Raw genomic sequence first — 19618 nt, 5'->3', positions numbered from 1 at the left:
GTTTAAAGTTCTGTTATTTAGGTGATTACATATTTGCAATTATTATGGTTTTTTAATAAATTTATTTTTTTATGAATTGGCCCCTCTATCATTATAAATTCCTATTGCTCCACATTCTCGCTAGCATTTTGTGTTGTCAGTGTTTTGGATTTTGGCCATTCTCAGAGGTGTGTAGTGGTATCTCACTGTCATTTAAATTTGCTTAATGACATATGACATTGAACATTAGTCATAGGCTTATTTGCCATCTGTATACCCTCTTCGATGAGGTGTCTGTTCAAGTCTTTTCTCTATTTTCAGAGATTGGATTGTTTGTTTTCTTATTGTTGAGTTTTAAGAGTCCCTTGTATACTTTGGATAACAGTCCTTATCAGTTATTTCTTTTGAGAATATTTTCTCCCAGCTTGTGGCTTATTTTCATAACAGTGTCTTTCACAGAGCAGTTTTCAATTTTAATAAAATACAGTTTATCAGTTATTTCTTTCATAGATCGTGTCTTTAATGTTGTATCTAAAAAGTCATTGCCAAACCCAAGGTTACCTAAACTTTCTCCTATGTTATCTTCTAGGTTTTATAGTTTTGTATTTTATAATTATGTCTAGGTGCATTTCGAGTTAATTTTTGTGAAGAGTGTAAGTTTTGTATCTAGATTCTTTTTTCTCTTTTGCATGTGGATGTCTGGTTGTTCCAGTGCTAGTTCTTGAAAAGACTATCCTTTTTCCATTGTATTGCCTTTGATTACTTGCCAAAGCTCAGCTGACTGTATTTGTATGGGTTTATTTCTGAACTCTGTGTTCCGTTCCATTGCCCTATTTGTTTATTCTTTCACCAGCTCCACATTGTCCTGATTATTATAGCTTTGCAGGAAGGTCTTGAAGTCAGGTAGTGTTAGCCTGACATTGTCTTTCTCCTTTAAAACTGTATTGGCTATTCTGGGTCTTTTGCCTCTCTGTATAAACTTAAGCATCATTTGTCAATATCCACAAAATAAATTGCTATGATTTTGAATGGGAGTGCACTGAATCTATAGATCAACTTAGGAAGAACTGACATAGTGATAATAGAGTCTATCCACAAATAGCTTTTATTTTTTGCCCGGGAAGGAATATTAGGTTGGCAGTCTTTTTCCTTCAGCACAGTAAATATGTCATTCTTTGTATTTTAGCTCATATTGTTTCCAAAGAGAAATGTGCAATTTTTAAAATTTTTAAGATTTTTAAAAGATTTGTCTTTCTCTGGGCTGATTTTAAGACAAATTCTTCATCACTAATTTTTAATAATTTGATTATAATGTGACAATGTAGTTTTCTTTTCGTTTATCCTGCTTAGGTTCATTGTACTTTTTGATTTGTAAGTCTGAAATTTTCATCAAATTTCATGTTCATGTATACCTTTAAATTGTGAAGCCTATTTTTAATAGCTAAAGTCTGCAAATTTCATCATCTCTGTAATTTCTGGATATATTTGTATTGCTCGATTACCCTCTAGGTTATACATGACATTTTTCTGTTTCTTTGTAAGTGTAACATTTTTGATTGGATGTTACACTGCAAATTTATGTTGTTGAGTCATGGATTTTGGTGTTTCTTTATAGACTGTTGGACTTACTCTTGGTTAAACTAGTTTTGATTCAGCTTGATGTTTTCAATGCTTGTTTTCAAGTTTTATTAAGGGAAGATTAGATAACCCTTTATTGTCGGGGCTAGTTTCACCTAATTCTATGGTATGAACCTGTTAGGGTCGCTACTAAATGTTGCACATGCTTAACTCGGATTCTCTACTCTGCTTTGTTGGAACCAAACTTCTCCCAGTTTTGTGTGAGCTGGTGGAATTGTTCAGTTTACAGAGCTCCGGCTTTGTGGGAGTTTACCTATCCATGCATGGCTCAGTGCTTAGCAACAGACTTGAGTGGACCCCACTGCAGACTTCTGCAGTTCTTTCTCTAGCCAGCGCCCTCCAATTTCTGACTTCTCAACTGAGAGCGCCCTCTGAGCTGGGCTCAGGTTTGCCCTCTTTGAACTGTTGTCTGAAAAGGGAATTCGGGCAGAAAGCTGGGGTGATTATAGGGCTCCCCGCATTTGTTTCCCTTCTCTCGCCAGGATGTTTGTTACGCAAGTCTAACTGTTGTCTCATATAATTTGCCCATTTTTCTAGTTGTTTACAGAGGGAGGGTAAGTTCATCGTTATTTTAAAAGGTTTTAATTTCAACGATTATATATCTCATCTCTTACAGTATTTTGCTGATTTTTAAAAAATCTATCTTTTTAATCCTATTTTTATTGTAGTTTGTTCCTTGCTCCTATTTTGTATACGTTATTTTTTCAATCATTTAAAATATACGTATTTTATATTCTGTATCTGATAATTCCAACGTCTGAAGTCCTTGTTAGTGTTAATCCTGCCATCTGATATTTGTGGTGAGTCTTGTTTACAATGCTCTGATTTCTTCTTGCAATTCGAGGTTCTGAGCTTATCTCTGATGGGGCTTTCTCTGTTCAAATCCTTTGAGACTTGAGCTTCAATATCCAGAGATTCATTTCTGCCTCTGCCAAGGTCTCACAGTGTTGTTAACTTGAGATTGCTTTAAGGTAATTTATCATTTTGGGGGTTCCTTGGACCACAGATGGTATAAATTAGAACTCCAAACATGCATTAGGGTGAGCTGTGGTTACAAATTCTTAGGGGATTCTTTTCCCTTCTACCCAGAGCCCTAACCCTGGGAGATAGATTTTTAACAATCAGATCCCTTTTCTATGGAGTGATCCTTTTTCTTAAGTTCATATTTATACTGAGAACATATCGCTTCAGAATATGAAGGTTGGTACAGTTCTAAGTCTTCACCGTTCACAGGCCTATAGTATCATTTCCTAATTTATTCTAGCTTTTAGAAAATGAACTCGTAGGTTACTGAAATTGACAAATGCTTCGACAGCAGGTGTGTAATCAGCTTTAACTTACCACTTTTGTTTCCAGATCCTTTCATTTTTCTGCCTCTGAGATGATGATGATGGTGATGGCGATGATGATGATGATTAATAAGACTGTTAAGCTCAGCCCTGTATTTAAAAGGATGTGTATTATATTTAATCCAGACTTTCTAGTTGATTCATAGTGGGAGTATTTTTCAGGCTAGCTAGAACACCATAATGCTTGAAATGCAAGTCTCACATCAATTCCTCACATGGCTGGCACCTTATCTTCCTTTAGGTCTTATCTCAAATGCTGACATCCTGTCTCAAATGGACACTTTCCCCAGTCAGTTATTCTTTATTACAGTACTCTTTTTATTTTTCTCTCATCACACTCTTGTCTAATAACTTTTTTTTTCCAAAGAGGTTTTCCACATATGTTGTTTGTCTCTCCCACTGAGGTGTAAGAGCTATGGAAACAGGCACCAAATTGCTATATCCTTCTTCATTTGCAGTACCAAGGACAGTGTGCATCCCAGAATGGGCATCAATTATTTGTTGTAAGAATAATTTTTTTTTCTCGAAGTGGATATAAATACATACACAACATTAAATATGTTTCTAAAAAATCAGATTAGGTGAAAATTCTTTCTCAGTTTGGTGTTTATATGTTGTGGTCTCAACTTATCAAAAAAGTAGATAATTATTCTTCAATAATCTCAGAGAGGGAGGCTGAATGAAGAATGCCTTGTTGCCCACCCGTAGGATCATATCTTCCCAGAAATCAAGAACTAGGATGCCCTACATCATTTAAGCTCTTTATAATTGAGGAATAATTCAGGTATCTGGACAAATGTGGTGGCCTAAATACAATAAATATTTCTATTTGGGCATGAGTTCCATAATATATTCTGAAGTTGTTACTTTTTATCAAATAAATAAAGTAAAAAAAAATAATTTTTATTTCAGTATGTTGAGCTTTTATGCAGTTTTTAGTAAGAACTATAAAAATATCGCTAAGAGAGTGGCCTCAAAATATCTTCATGACACGATACCTCCTTACCTCCAAAGAGAGTCGAGAGTGCCTGTGTCACCTAACTCTCTTATGCATAAGTGGGTAGGAACTCTCTCATATGGGACTGAGTTCCGTATTTAGCCATTTTGACACATCGAGTTTCACAATGGCAACTCTAAACCTTGAAAATGTTATCTAAACATGACTAATTTCTCCTCTTCCAAGTCCTGGGAATTCTTCTGTTTTAATAAAATTCTCACACTCTTCATAACAAGTTTGTCTTGGGACAACAATCTGGAATAAAGACAACCATATACCCTAACCCAAAACATCAATAACAATCATAAAAAGCATTTATCGAGTAGTAGGCACTGAGTTAAGAGCTTTATGTGCATTTCTTTCTTTAAATCTTAAAAATCCTCTTATGAAAATATTATTATTAATATTATTATTATTATTATTATTTCTATTTATAGGTGAGTAAACCAAAGTAGAGCGATTAGGGAACTTGCCCAAGGTCACATGGTTTCAAGGTTAGTGAGTGAAGTTTGTCTTCTATTAAAATTCTTTATATTGCTCCACAAAGACAAATATATTTAATATTTAGTAGTCTTTGTGATTTGGAAGCAGACCCATCTCTTGAATTTCTAAGGCTGATGATCCCACATTTTTTTCTTTCATTATTGGAAAGTAAAATCAGAAACCCACAGCACGAGTCGAGAGAATATGCGCTTGGGTCATTGTATGGAACACAAACCTCAATCAGTTGGAGGCTTTATTCATACATATTTTCCAAAATTTTCAAAAATCCCCAGGTTGCACCTATTTTAAGCACAATATTAGAGATATTTAACTCAAAATTATATAAGAAATTTTATTTAACTTCAGTGACAATCACCTTTGATTTGAGCCTATAATCATGAATCTTGTTGGACTACTAGATCATGAATACATCCTAACACCCTAACATTCTTTGGCTAAAAATCTCTGCGTTCAAGGAGACTCTAAGTCAGCCACCCCGAATCCATTTTCTCCTATCTCAAGTTAAAGCCATTCTAAAGAATTATACATTGGCTATTTTGTTTCTTCCTATCTGATCACTTTTAAAACTTGTATTTCTCCATTTTCCTGAAGGTGGTGAATATTAAAGTAAGGTAAGGTGCTCTTCTTGTAAGACTTCAATGAGTGTTGCCCTACAGCTGGAGAATTGCTGATATATAAGAACATGTCTTCTTGGTCAGTTTACCCTGTACTTCATTTGGTTTACCTTTGTGTTCTTTTGCTTGTCTATATATTTCCATTCTTTCTTCCCTTTCATTTTTTCCAGGATTTAATTGAATTGGAAAGTTAATTTCTTAGCATTAAATGGTTCAGGATGAAATACTTGCACGTGGACCACATACCACCCACACTTTGTAATGATGCCCTATATTTATGGGGGCCATCATTACCTAAAGATGGAACCCTTTTGCTCCCCTAGTGAGGGTGAGAATGTATTGAGGACATTCAAGAGCTGATAAAATTTGATGCAGGCTGTGCTCAACTTGTTCGTTGCAACTAAACATTTAAATATTACAAGTTCTTCGTATGATAGGCGAATATCTCTGAAAAGACTATGCCGGCTATTTCTTAGCTTATGTTTTCCAAGGCAAATAGCTTAATTTCATTTTTGTTTTCTTCTGTTTTGTGTAATTTTAACTATAGACCAAAATGTTTTAAATGATACAATGGTCTCATATTCAAGAATCATATGAATTTTCTATGGAAAATGGGAGTTATAAAAAGGAATTGATGCTTCTTTACACAGCCTGAGAGAAGCAGTTATTTTGCCTCAAATTCAAAATGCATTGTCACCTAACACTGCAATTTTCTGAAAGAGAAATCGAAATAACAGTACTCCAGTGTTGTTTCACCCTCTGTGAGGCCATAAGTATACCATGCACCTAAAGAGCTCGCTCTTCGAAAGACGATGCCCTTGCAAAGATTTTTATAACAAAGCAAAAAAAAAAAAAAAAAACCCAACGTGAAAGAAGAGGGCCTAAATAAAAACGCTACCGAAATATTTAATGTCAGTTTCTAATATTAAAGTTTTTACACTAGAAATTTTTTTTTCAAATGGAATAGTTAACATCATCTTTTTTTTTTGCTTGAAACTTATCATGAGCAAATTTTAAAAAGTAACATGCTATGGGTGGTTAATTTTAATGGGGAGTTAATATTCTAGTTCCTCTATTATGTAAATGATTCCAATTGGTTTTAGAAACTTTAAAAAATTACTTCCATCTTTGTATTACATGTTCATAGTAACCCAAAGAGGTCATTTATTGTCTCAGGAATTTAGTTATTGCGTCAGTAAAAGTCCCTAAGATTTAGAATAAATACTAATTAAGATGCAAACTCCAGTCCCATGCACTCTTATCTAGTCTCCGAGATCACTCACTCACCTACGGTTTTGGCAGGCTGTCTGAGCAGCGTCTTCACCCCTCACCACATCTGGGACTTTTTCTTCTTTCAAATGCTGTTCTGTTTCCTCTAGGGGGTTGCCTTCAGAAAGGACATGTTCAGGTTCGCCGACACACTCTTCTCTTTGATCTGTTTCAATCTGAATTAAAGGCACTTCCCTTGAACAAAGTGATCGCCCCCTGTGGTTTGGAGGGACGCCATCATGGCACAAGGAAGTTTCGTTTTTAGAATCTAAAGTGTTGTGGTTTGTAAGAGAAGCAGATCTGCTTGGAGCCAATACTGGAGAATGTTGGTTTTCGGTAACAGAGTCTCTCCTCGGGTACTCAACAGACTCCTGGACAAGAAGAATTGGCCCGCTTTGCACTCTGCTTGAAGCTAATCTGTGTGCACACTTATCTACTTGTGACGGGGAGTCACCAGGGGCAGCATCAGCTGCCTGGCCATCATCCGTTATAATTTTGTTCTTCCGCATGAGGGCCTCGATCGAGTTTGCCCACGTCTCATGAATCAGCATGCTCGTGATCTGATCAGTTCCACCTCTCCAATACAAGCAAGAATCGGATTGGCACAGCCCAGAGGAGGAAGCACTACCGACTGGCTGGACGCTCAGGAAATCTCGCTGGCTGTTTTGAGCAAAGCCATCTAAGGAGTTGGCTTTGAGTGGCGCATTCACCGTCAGCCTGGGGCCCAGGGACCTGCTATCTGGCATGGACGACTGTCTATAACAGAAAGAGGATCGCAGAGAAGGCGACAGTAAGCCCGCCGTCCAATCCTGGCTGCTTCGCCTGGAAGAGGTGCTGTCTCTGCTCTCTCTTTCAGCGTCCCTCAGCATGTACCTATAGAACTCCTCGGTTATGCTCTCGGTGCTGGACTGCTTAGAGGGACAGCTTGGTCTCACACTGAGGTGGTCATTCTTCCTGCAGGCCTGCTGCATAGCTGAGTTCAGAATGCTGCTGGCATTCTTGCCCGCGTAGTAATCCAGCAGTAACTCAAATCCTCTTCCTTCGTTCTCCATCTGGTTCACCATGAACCTGGAAAACTCATCGGTGATGCTCTCACAGCTCGACTGCTTGGAGACAGAGCTGTCCCTGCTAACAGGCTGACTCAGGGTGCTCATTAAACCCAGGCTGTTGACAGAGGCCCTGACGCTCATGTCCTCCTCTGCAATGCTTTCACAGCTGGAGGCCTTCAGCCGGTTCCACCTGTCCCCGCTGTGTAAACGACTCCGGGGAAAGCTCTGGGCTTGCCAGACGCCGTCCACCATGGAAAACTCTGTCAGGTTCATGATCTTGGCTGCCACTTCGTTTGCAAAAATATTGACAGAATCTGGGATGTCCTCAAGGTTCATGGACTCGTCCACGACCCTGTTCATCAGCTTCTCTTTGAGCTCTGGGTGCTCATCCGTTTTCTTCTTGATCTCGCTGAGCCGTGGTGGCTTGTGTTTCCTCACGGTGGCCCCACTGGCCTGGCTGTCCTTCTTCCTCTTCAAGGATCGACAGGATATGTTGGGGGTAACCAGAAACTCATTCCCTCTTTTCCACGCACAAAACCAGGGCTGCTTTCCTTTTGAGTTGTCAAGGCAAATTGCTGCGATTTCAGTTGCCATGGAGACAATCGTCTCTGCTAATTCTTCCGCAAAGTCTGTAATGCAGTAAAGATCTGTGTGTTTTGCCCGCAGCATGGATTGAGCAGGAAGCGGCAGGTCACTCCCTAACAAAGACAGATCAACTTGAACTTCATTGTTTAGCGGTGAGGCACGACTGTACTTTTCTTGGGTGTTTGGACTGAAGCTGTCCTCAGCATCCCAGGAACTGTGCTTGGTGACTGTTGGTGTCCTTTTCCCCTCTGATGAGAATCTGCATTCATTCTCATTGTGACTGGGCCTCCGATGAGGGATTTTTGTATCCTTTCCCATGGTTCCTTTCTGATATAGTCCCTTGGGGGATGTTTTAGCAGTCGAAAAACCAGGCACTCTGGGACTACATGACAATTCGGACTGTAGTGTGGGGTACTGGCAGAGGCCTGGCTTCGCTAGACCCTTGCTGTCTTGCTTTGGATGCACGTCGTCGATGAGATCGTTGATAACGAGACCAGTGCTACATGCACTGCCAGGTGGACGGCTACTGGAGTATTCAGCGGCTTTTGTCCACGCTTGACTAGCAGCCCTATCAGCTGGCTGACAGCCTGGTTCTGTTTCCTTCCATCCAACAGTGTCCTTAGAAAGGATGGTGGGACATTCACCGAGCTGTACAAGATGGCTCATCTTCCTGAACGTGAAGCATATCACACTGAAGAGCAGTCGATTTATACTTTCCATCACAGCGTCCAGCGTTTCAGAGGAAGGTCTGCCATTGTGGGAGTCGATTATTTTATTTTTTTGGTGGACTTCATCGATGGAATGCTTCAGGACCACACTGGACAGGGCCTGTGCCAATTCCATTCCAAGGACATTTTCTGAGCACAGGCTCTGGGGCTGTGAAGCAGTGTCCATGATTCTCTTAGTCACTGATTCCATGAGGTCTCCCACGCTGCTGTACGTATTTGGCCTTGTTAAAACCAGAGCGGCCTCCTTGAGCAGCGCTTCTGCAATGGCTTCATTTCCCAGCTCCACGTCCCCGCCTGCCACTAAGTTACAAAGTGCGGGAACTGCTGTGCCAGACTCGGCTGCAGACAGGAGGCTGCTCAACTGACCAGGGTACTTCACCTCCGCTGTCTCACTCAGGCCACAGACAGCCACGGCACTCGCCACCTGAGTCAAGCCGCACAAAGCAGATGGGAATGAGTACTCACTGATGGAATGTTCCGTGGGTACCGGGGGCGCTTGAGTCTGTAGTGGTTCACTGCCTCCCAGCGGACCTTTGGAAACCAGGGACTCTTGCTCCATTTTCAGTCTTTCTGTGGCCTGTGGACTGGAAATAGTTCCAATCACAGTGGCCGCGCAAGCTAACGCCACTTCTAGAGCACTCTGGGGGTGTCTTTGGGAGTTCTCCCCAGAGGCGACACCTGAGGTCTCAACAGAGACTTTCATCTCAGGCCACGAGGAGATGCTTGGCTCAGGGGCAGCGTCACTGCCGTCTGGACTCTGAACAACGACAATTCTGGGGAGTTCATTCCACGATCGAGGGACCATGGCATCTTCTGTGGAACAGCCACTGGGGAGTGGAGCACTTCCTGCAGAAACACCGACTGCAGATTTCCGGGGCGGAGTAGGCCGAGACCGAGATAATCTAAGAAATGCATCTTGCAGCACGGATTCTGCTAAGGTTGTAGCATACTCGCCGGTTGTGGCTTCTCCTTCTTGTATGGGAAGAAGAGAGTTTGTTCCATCTTCATGGTCTCCTGGCTCTAAGTTGCTGCCATGCTCAGTGACAGTACCACAGGCAGAAGGCCCATCTTTCTTAAACATCCTGGAGAAATAAGCATTGCTTGGAATGTATAGTGCCTGTAATTTTTCCACTTGACCTTTAAAGTTTTCTGAATAATAATAATTTGTGGCCAAACTCTCATTCCCCACAGCTTCACCTTTCCACTCCGATGGCTTGGCTGATGGATCTAGACTCTGCAAAGTTGTGTCTTCTGCTACTTTTTCCAGGGATCCTTCTGCTTTAATCAACGATGTATGATATTTGCTAACGTATTTGTCTTCCAAAGTATAAAGTGACTTTTCCTTACTGTAATTCCACTCCTCCTGGGTGGTTTCCTTTGGCTTTTTACTTTCCATAACATGGGCTGAAACATTTACATTTTCATAACCTGGTGAAGAGAAAATGAAGGCCACTATTACTTTTTGGATAACAGGTCCTCATGAGTCTAAAATAATAATTACTTTCTAAAAATGATTTAAAGTACCAGGTAGCTTCCCTCCAAAAAATAGCATTTGGATGTTTCCTCAAGAAAAATGAATCTAAAAAGGCTTTTGAGTTTCATTATGGAATACCACCCAACAAAATGGTATTTAATGCAGAATGCAAATGCAGGTGCTAGAGTGGAGGAAGATGGCTTTTCGGAGCTGATATGGTCACCATTCTTCAGGGAAAAAGTGACCCCAAAATTGTCTCTTGCAGCTCCTCAGTGAGTGAAGAGGGAAGAGGGGGGATGTTTAGAGCAACCTGGGTCGTGGGTCTTGTTACAGAGATGTGCTCTGAAGTTTGCATAGGACTTGCCCAAGGACAGTAGCAGCGACACCTAAGTATCCCTTCCTAAGGCAGACAGTGGGGAGGGAGCTTACTGTTCACTGAGTTCCATTAATGAGCCAATAGGAAGAGTGAAGAAATGTGTGCCGAGCCCTTTCCTGGGTTATTTCCTTCTGTCCTCACATTTAAAATGGTATAATATAATCATGCACACCATAATGACATTTCGGTCAACGTCGGACCACATATGTTGGTTCCATAAGATTATAATGGAGATAAAAAAAATCCCTGTCACCTAGCGACATCCTAGCCATTGCAATGTCCTAGTGCAACTCTTTCTACCTATTAAAAAGTCTCTTAATTGCACCATTTGCTCTTGTGCTTGATTTATCTCGTGTCGTTTTGTGCAGTAACATGCTATATAGGCTAGTAGCCTAGAAGCAATAAGCTAGACCATATAGGCTAGGTGTGTAGTAGGCTATACCATCTAGGTGTGTGTAAGTGTACTATGATGTTCGCACAACCATGAACTCGCCTAACGACGCATTTCCCAGGATGTAACCCCATCCTTAAGTGACCCATGACAATATAATTAATAATATACTATAAAACAATATAATAATATAATATACATTTACTATAATAATGCTATAGTAACTATCACACTCCCAAATTATGGATAAGGGCTCATTTTTCACAGCTTCAAAGAGGCCATGTTAGGATTCAGGCCAGTCCAATTTGGCTTAACAAATCGGTGTCTTTTATGAAAGTCTTAGGGAAGTTAACTTTCCTCCCAGTGATCCTCTCCATCTCTTGGCAGGCAAGAGGCTTTCTTTTGAAAACACACAGATTTCCTTCGGCATCCTTAAGGCATCCTTGGGGAGGATGGAGCCATCGAACCATTAAATCCAAGTGCATCAGTCAGCATCTTCACCCAGTGTTTTCTTATCCTCCTTCCCTCCCTCAACTCAGTTAGCATAGTCTGTGATGTGTCAGCCCGAAACTTTTCCGAAATTTCATCCAGGTGTCTTTACAGGAAGACTAATCTCAGAACGCGCGTTTGCTATGTTGGAGCGTCCTCACCGTTCATGTGTTCTTCCACCTCGCTGTCCTCCTCCAGGTGCTCAGATGCGGTGAGAAAGTCGTCCTCGATTGAAGACAGGGAACAGTTTGTGTCATCCTCCACTTTCGAGACGCTTGCCTCCAGGGCGAGCTGCCGCTCCTGCACCAGTTCCAGACCAATCAAAAATTTGTTGATTTCGAAGATGATGCAGTTGGTACTGTTTGGTCTGTTCCCTCTCGCACACTGGACCAAGCAGATATCTGGCAGCCAAGGACACTAAACGTGGAGAGAAAAGAAGGCTTTTATTCAAAGAAAAAACAGAAAACCATTGACTCTGACCTTTATTCTTCTTCCACCGATCTCTTCCGTTAGAAGGAGTGGAGACATTTAAAAATATTTGGAATATCTTCTGGGCTTATGATGATGAACTGCTCGAAAATAAAACTTCAAATGATTGGGAACACAGGGTACCTAGAAGAAAATTTGACTTAGGAGAAAATAGACCAGTCGTGTTACATATTTTTGTTCCCTTCTGTCTAAGCAAAAAATTGCTTCAGGCAGAGTTAAACAGGTAAGGGAGCCTTTACGGGAAGCTATTAAAATAGGAGAAGGAGGCTGGAACTGAGCTGGACCACAGCTGCAATGAAACAAAAGGCGATTGGGCTTTTAAGGGCTGGTATAGGAAGATCGTAGCCCATCTGTGCTTGCTAATTGGCTTTACCAAAGAAAAAGGTAAACTCTTTTTGTATCTTTATGATAGAGGGTAGTTTTGCAAATTGGAGCAAATTATTTTGTAGGTACCACAATCCATGTTTTCATAGATAGGCAATGTCAGAGCAGCTGAGCAAGGCCGAATCTCATCTTAGTCGACTATAACCAGTACCTACCTATTTGTTTAAGGATATTCTCAGTTTGGCTACCTTGTCTCATTGAAAGTCGATTCTCTGCTAATCCATAAGTGAGGACGGAGATATTGGCAGAGGCCACTTGAACTGGGTTAATTGGAGATGTTTAAATCAGGCCCAAGGGCATAGCTAATGTTTTTATAGACCCCGTGAGGAAGGGAAGAAACAAGCCACTTGGCATCTTTAACCCACAAAGTTACAGTACCAGAGTTTTGGTGGTCGGCTTAAAATTTTCAGAAATCCACATTACAGGTTACCTCACTTCTTAACTTTAGTTTCCTAGTCTATAAGATGAAGATGCCTCTCCACTCAAAATACACTTTCTCCGTTCTCAGAGATTAGTCATAGCGATTTAATGAAATAATATGAAAACATCTTACAAAGGACTATTCAAATGCAAAGTAGTTTCTTTTCATATCTGAAAAAATTAAAGGAAGATGAAGTAGAATGAAAATATTTTGTTTTTGTTTTTTAAAGCAAAATAAGGTACCAGAATGGAAGAGTAAGGATACCAAGAGTAATCATGCATTTACAAAACTGACGAGGCTCCTTTGGGCAAGAAAGGTACAATATTGTTGCAAAGCTAATGTAGAGAGTGCCTTTTCTGCTGCCTGAGGAGTTTTGTTATCTATGAGCAGTTTTCTCTTTGGTAATTCATGTTTTTTGTCTTTTTACCTCAGTAAATGATTTGATTGCTGCTTTTTCATATTGCTACATTATTTTACAATCAAATTATACAACTGTAAAAATGCAAGAAAATATTTATAACACCCTTCATTTATTTACATGTTCATTCATTCAACGAATATTTATTTTACACCTACTAAGTGCTATGCACTTACCTGGGTGCTGAGGATACCGTGGTAAATAAATCAGATATCTTGCTCTCATGGAGTTACTTATTTATAGTTTGGTATTTTCTTGGACCTCATTTCTTGCAGATATTATTAAATATGTATAAACACATATATAACTATCTATGCATGTGTATCTCAAAAGACTACTGAATACATACCAGTGAGCAACACATCAGGAGCTGGTACAATAGTTACCTTTTTCTTCCTCAAACTGTCCTTAGTAGTCTTAAGATAAGACTCTACAAAATCTTACAATAAATTATCATTATAATAGCCAAGTAAAATACTAAGTGGAAAATATGAATAAATCAGTTCTTTTCCCACATAAAAACATTTTTCTGAGATCTTCATGATGCACAACCATTAGATCTACTCCTGTGGCTGTTTGTTCTGTGAAATGAAGACATCATTTCTCTGAGCATGCCTGATTTTGAGGAGGTCCAGGTGCAACCCACCATCCTTACAAACTACATGTGTCTTAAGTTGATGCTGGATTTTTATTGTTTAGACCAGGAGGCCATGGGGAAAATCAGAAAGGACATAGGAATTGGAGTCCAACAAACCTGCCTTGCAATGCTGGCTCTTCCACCTTATATTCATATGACCTTGAAAGGACCAGTTAGCTTTGCTGTGGGTGAAGTGATACATAGGAAGTGATGGGGACCCTTGGAACAAAGAAGTTTGAAGTGTTTCTGTTGTAGCTCATAGGCCATTCTCGATAGCTCTTAGGAAAACTGCGGAAGTTTAAACATATTTTTGGTGGGTGATCTTTAAGGAGTCCAGGGCCATTCTACTTCCGTTTACCCTAATGAATGCCTGTGTTGCTTTTGTTACCAAACATTCACCTTCCTTTGGTTCTCATACCCTGAGGGGTACCATTTTCTGGCCCATTCATAGTCCAAGTAATTTACATGGAGTTAATTCACTTCCAACTGCAAAGGCAGTCATGTGACTCAGGCCTGGCCAATCCGAACATCACATTCCTTGAGCTATAGTGATTGATTCAGAAATGACACATGAGAGCCAACAGCATATGATGAGACTTTTGCTGGGAGCCACCTGGAAGAGGCATTTACTCTTTCTTGTTCAACTTGTACCCCAAAGCATATTGTCTCTGAATTTTTTGATATTTTGAAAGACTGAAGAATAGAATATTCAAAAAATATTCAGCAAAACTAAAACCCCAGAAACAACAATTTGGAGGAAAACAAAGCGCTCATTATCTTAATCTATAGCTATCACTATCAGCATATCTTAGTTAAGAAAAATTAGCAATCTTTTATATAGTGTGCCTTTAGAAATATTTTATATGTTTTTCTATAAATTCATTAAACAATTTAAAATTTTTGTTTTTCTTTAAGTAACGAGTATAATTATTTATCTAATAACGAATATAAGTATGTTGAATGAGAGTAATTTTAATTCCTACTTTAGTTTCAGTGAAACTCTTTTCTTCTGGAAATTTCATTCTTTGGGCCCAGGAAATGCCCTTTGCATCTTGGGGGTGGCTATTCTGTTTTTATTAGCTTGCCTGTTTGGTGCATTCTAAGAAATAAATAACACCCAGAAAGAATGAATTGTGGGATTCTGTGACTACACAGTATGAATTAGAATTCTAGTATTGTTCTTGAAACAAAAGACAATTCTGTTTTTTATTATCTAGTAGATTTGTAAAAAACCAAGCTAACAGTCAATGCCTAGTGTGTCTATCCTAGTTTGAATGCCATTTAGCATCATGAATTTGAGAAAATAATGTGTTAGGAGTTAATATAAGGGAAGTTCTGTCAAACTCTAAGTGGCAATATTTAGGAGAAATATAAATTAAGATTATTCTTGAGTACAAAGACATTTTTTGATTTTTATGCTATAGAAGTTTATGTGTAGCATCTATTTGGGGTTCACACTGATTTGTGCCAACGGCTGATCACAGATAATTTACCACTAGTAAATACTTTATTAAGAACTTATATTTCTTACCTGAGAAACTTCAAAGTCTGTTTGGAGATTTCCAGATGTTAACCCACTTAAGAGGACAATTTCATTTTCTTTTGGCTGTTGAACATTCATGGAGTTGATAAGTTTTGGGAGATCTGGTGATACGTTGACCAATCTCTACAGAGCGAGAATCTTTCTTAGTTTATATGATTTCCTTTCACTTCCAAAGCACTGCTCCCAAACTATTTACTCGCAAAAACAATATACTCATGTAACTATTCATAGTATAGATCACTTAATCTATGGTAAATTAAATCAGAGCATAAAGGTTTAGATCGGAAGAGAAAATTCCTTACATGCAAAGATTTAAAATTTCTTTAGTTTTAAATTTCCCAGAGTAAACATTTAAAAATTACTGTCACACCACAGTTATGCATAGTAGTTTGGGAATTATTTTCCACTTAAGTCCTGGAATAAGAGACATGTTGACTAAGAATCACCTGTTCTAATAAAGTCGATAATTATAATGATAATAAAATAATCACCATTGCTTTTTCTCTATGTTCTAAGCACTATGCTAAAGACCGAATATATGTAACATGTCACTATATTTACTCCCCACAACACCCCATATGGATTAGGTACTTTTCTTTTGACACATAAGTAGCCTGAGACCCAAAGAAGAATATTAGCACCTCATGCAAAAGTTTATGTAGCTAAATCAGTGCCAAGTGTCTGCTCTTAGCCATAGCAGAAGACTGTCTCAAATCACTCACACAAATCTTCGAACACACAGTTCTTAAGATGTCAACTTGCTTTGGTCTTTCCTGTTCTCTCTCAGATGGGCTCTGCACCATAATTCATCAAATGAAATCCTCCAGTACTACACAGATGAATAATATTGGAGCTCAGTGGAAATCTATAATGGATGATCTGTATGGGCAATTGGGTTTCAGAAGCTTCAGGTGTAGCATTGTCAAGAAAAAACATCACGGGAGTCACTAATTGCACGTCTACTGTTCTGTGATATTCAAGCTGCAAATGGGAGGCTGTTATATACGAAAAGCATTATATCGGTGAGATCAAACCATCTTCAGCTTTGGGCATGAAACGATAATCATATCACACTAGTTAATCCTTCCTATTGTACCCTCAGGCTTTAGGTTCCAAGGACAGAGTGGGCCTTCAAGTTTTTGTGTGTTGTCAAAATTTTACATCAGGATCCTCACTACCTTGGATGAGCTTGGAATATTTGGCTGCCGCAGAGTACGAAATGTTGATCTGAGCCCCAGAAGAGTATAGGGCTAAGAAAGCAAGGTTAGGATAAAACATTTGATGAAAGCAGCAGAAGGCAGCAAACCTGAGAGCTAGAGGGAAAAGCTGGCTGGTATCAAGCAGGTTTTGGAAAAACTTTGGAAAAGTTTTGAGAGTGGAGAAGGAGAGAGCAGAAAAAGCCACTTTAAGGCACTGATGGGCAGGAGAAAGTACTTGCTCAAAGAATAGCCCTGTCTCTTGGGAAAGCAAGACGCATGACTACAAGGAGGGCAAACTGCATAAAAAGTGTCAGGAAAGGGGTCAGGAAAATGGGCTGTGATGCAACTATCCAATTAAAAAGTCGCCTGCAAAATGAACATCTTTTACAGATGAAGTCATGTCAGTTCTCTTAGTGCAGCCAGACTCTGTAATGAGCACCCTGAGAGCTTGGGTTCCCTGTGTTACCTGCTGCAGGTGCTCCGTGCTGCACTCATCCTTGTTCACGTCTAGGTTCACAAAGCAGACCTGGGGGAGAGGGCAAACACAGTCAATGAAGTGAAAAGCCTGGCGGTTCTTTTTGAAGCCAACAGGAATCAGTTAAAGGCAAATGATTTGACAGTGCTACACAAATGATTTGAGAGTCCTATGCATTTCATAGAGTTGATCTGGCATTGAAACGGGCATTTTACCGTGGGCTTCTGTGTAGACTGCTAACACTGGAGTCATAATTCCCACCGATCCCACCAACTTCTTTCTTCCTTTCATGGCACAAGAAACAAAGCATTCTCTTTGCATTAGAGTCAGTGCAACAATCAGAACAAAATCTTCAGGTTTATAAAGGGTTCTCAAATCTTATGAAATGGGACAAAAGATCTGTAATACTCTGAACCTCTGTTTATAATTGCAATGAACCCATCTCTCCATCGTTCTTTTCTCATTTCTTGCTCCTTTCTCCTCTCGCTTTTCATATAGTATGTGATAGGTGGATTTCTCTTTGTCTCGTGATTTCAGTTAATTTTAATTTATTTAATCTTGCATAGTTTGCCTCTTCTTAGCCATCTTAAAAGTGTGAATAAGTTAGAGCATAAAAACAATAGCTACAATGTTAATAATTCAGAACAACAATCATTTAAATCTCAAACATATCACATAGAGAAAAATCTACTACAGGCATTCAAATGGAGATGGGGAGGGGGAAACTTGAAGTTTCAAAGAGGCGAGATATGTTCTTTAGAGTTTAATAGGACTGTGGTGAGTAGGGAATGGGGTAGGTAGGTGTTCCTGGGAAGTTGAATAGCATGAGTGATACCTGGAGGTAGAAAGTGCCAGACTGTACATAGAATGGGATATTACTCAGCCATAAGAAGAGATGAAATACTGCCATTTGCGACAACATGGATGGACCTTGAGCTAATCATGCTAAGCGAAATAAGCCAGACAGAAAAAGTTGAAAACCACATGATATCACTTATATGTGAGATATAAACCTAAAAGCAACAAACAAACAAGACAAACAAACAGAGACTCATGGACATGGGCAATAGACTAGTAGTTACCAGAGGGCAGGGGGAAGAGGGAGGGGTAAGTAGATGGGGTAAAAGGGGTCAAATATGTGGTGACAGACAGAAATTTAACTATGGGTGGTGAACACACAATGAAATGTATATATGCCTTATTGTTGAATTGTACACCTGAAACTTACTGGATTTCGTTAACCAATGTCACCATAATAAACACAAACAAACAAACAAACAAACAAACAAATAAAAGAGAAGCGGGGCGGAAGGGGGTCTAATTGGGGTACACATCTACAGAAAGAGAAGTGTTAGAATTAAGGTCCCAGAAGGTCCGTGTTAAATGAGATCAGATCATAGAAATGAAGTTTTTACAACGTTTTGCTAAAAAAGGTTTTTATTCTTAAGAAGCGAATTTGGCCATGTAGAGCTGAGGACATCAATTATTCGGATAGATATTTAGTCAGATGTTTGGACTTAAGTAGATGCCTGCAGGCACACGGGGCCTTCTGATTTGTTAGTTGTTCGAGGTCATGGCTTCTCCAAGTCCATCCTTTCTCTTCTTGAGGGTTAAAAGAAAAACATAAGCAAAAGATTCTGGGAAAAGGTTTAAAAACTAAAATAATTATACATTACTGAAGTGTAAAGATCACTACAGTTTAATTCTCCCAAGTAATGAGAGATTTCTTCAAGTTTCCTGGGCTCACACCATCCTTGCCACATATCGTTAGGATGCAGTATCTGCTTGTTGAGAATAACTTGGTGGGCACTTGGGGGAGGAAGGGCACACTATGCCAGCCACACTCTCATTAGAGGTTCTCTTCCTTGGCTTAATAAGATGGGTAAACGGGGAGGAACTGGGTCTGTGTCCCTTCGCCGACAGTGCAAATGGAAGGGGAAGGGGTTTGAAACCTAAAATAGCTTGAAAATATTTATATAATAATAGTAACAGTAACTTTGCCTTTGAAAACTGGTTCAATATCCATTAGCGCTTCAGGACTTTTAATAACACGTAGCTGGGATGGCAGTTACTGAATTGATTAGACGATTTTCCATTCTCCTTGAAGAAAGGCGAGTTACTTTGACCTCGGGCTCTTATTTATGACTTTCTATCACAGTGGGAAAGGGAAAAACAGCGACCAAAGAAGGCATCTATAACAATGATTTCTCTACCCTCTGATACTGTCTTCAGTTCTCTGAAGATGGACTCAGTTTTCATTCATTCTGGGCTGCAATGTGAAACTGCTACCTTTGAAGGAAACCCTCTACACTTAGCTAGCTGGGCCAGAACAGGAACAAAGCAAGATATAAGCCAACCGCTTGCTTATACTTGGAACATATATGTTTCTGTCAGGGATGATCCAGGTTTTTAGGGACATATGTACACACGATATTGAGAGATTCTCTTTAACAAAAAGAAAAACAAAATTAAAAATTCTAACTTAGGTGTGAAAGTGAGTATTCATTTATGTAGAAGAAGAAATCACAACAAATCTCAAAAATAAAAAGGCTGACAAACATGACAACTTCCAGAAAAATGATATTTTAATCAACTGCCTATACATCTCCA

The 19618-nt window shown here is 39.5% G+C and overlaps 1 protein-coding gene across 6 annotated transcripts in view; it reads right to left on the bottom strand.

The window, feature by feature from the left end:
- Positions 1–19618, bottom strand: part of SPHKAP (SPHK1 interactor, AKAP domain containing) — a 120150-nt gene that overhangs the window by 15049 nt on the left and 85483 nt on the right. For 3 of the 6 annotated variants that reach the window (XR_005651240.1, XR_005651241.1, XM_039855344.1), the window contains exons 4-8: positions 17000–17059; positions 15323–15457; positions 11604–11859; positions 6369–10140; positions 2959–3056 (exon numbers count right to left, since the gene is read on the bottom strand). Coding sequence is in view for 4 of the 6 variants with exons in the window: in XM_039855344.1 (XP_039711278.1) it covers positions 2959–3056; positions 6369–10140; positions 11604–11859; positions 15323–15457; positions 17000–17059 (4321 nt within the window). In the remaining 2 variants the exon portion in view is untranslated. The remainder of the gene's footprint in view (positions 1–2958; positions 3057–6368; positions 10141–11603; positions 11860–15322; positions 15458–16999; positions 17060–19618) is intronic. The other 3 variants (XM_039855341.1, XM_039855342.1, XM_039855343.1) reach the window with 1 other exon arrangement.

The sequence above is a fragment of the Pteropus medius genome, unplaced genomic scaffold (genome assembly GCF_902729225.1).
Source record: "Pteropus medius unplaced genomic scaffold, Ma_sr-lr_union100, whole genome shotgun sequence".
Classification (NCBI taxonomy): Eukaryota; Metazoa; Chordata; class Mammalia; order Chiroptera; family Pteropodidae; genus Pteropus; species Pteropus medius.
Note: the sequence above shows the minus strand (reverse complement) of the source record. Positions and strands in the feature narration are given on the sequence as shown.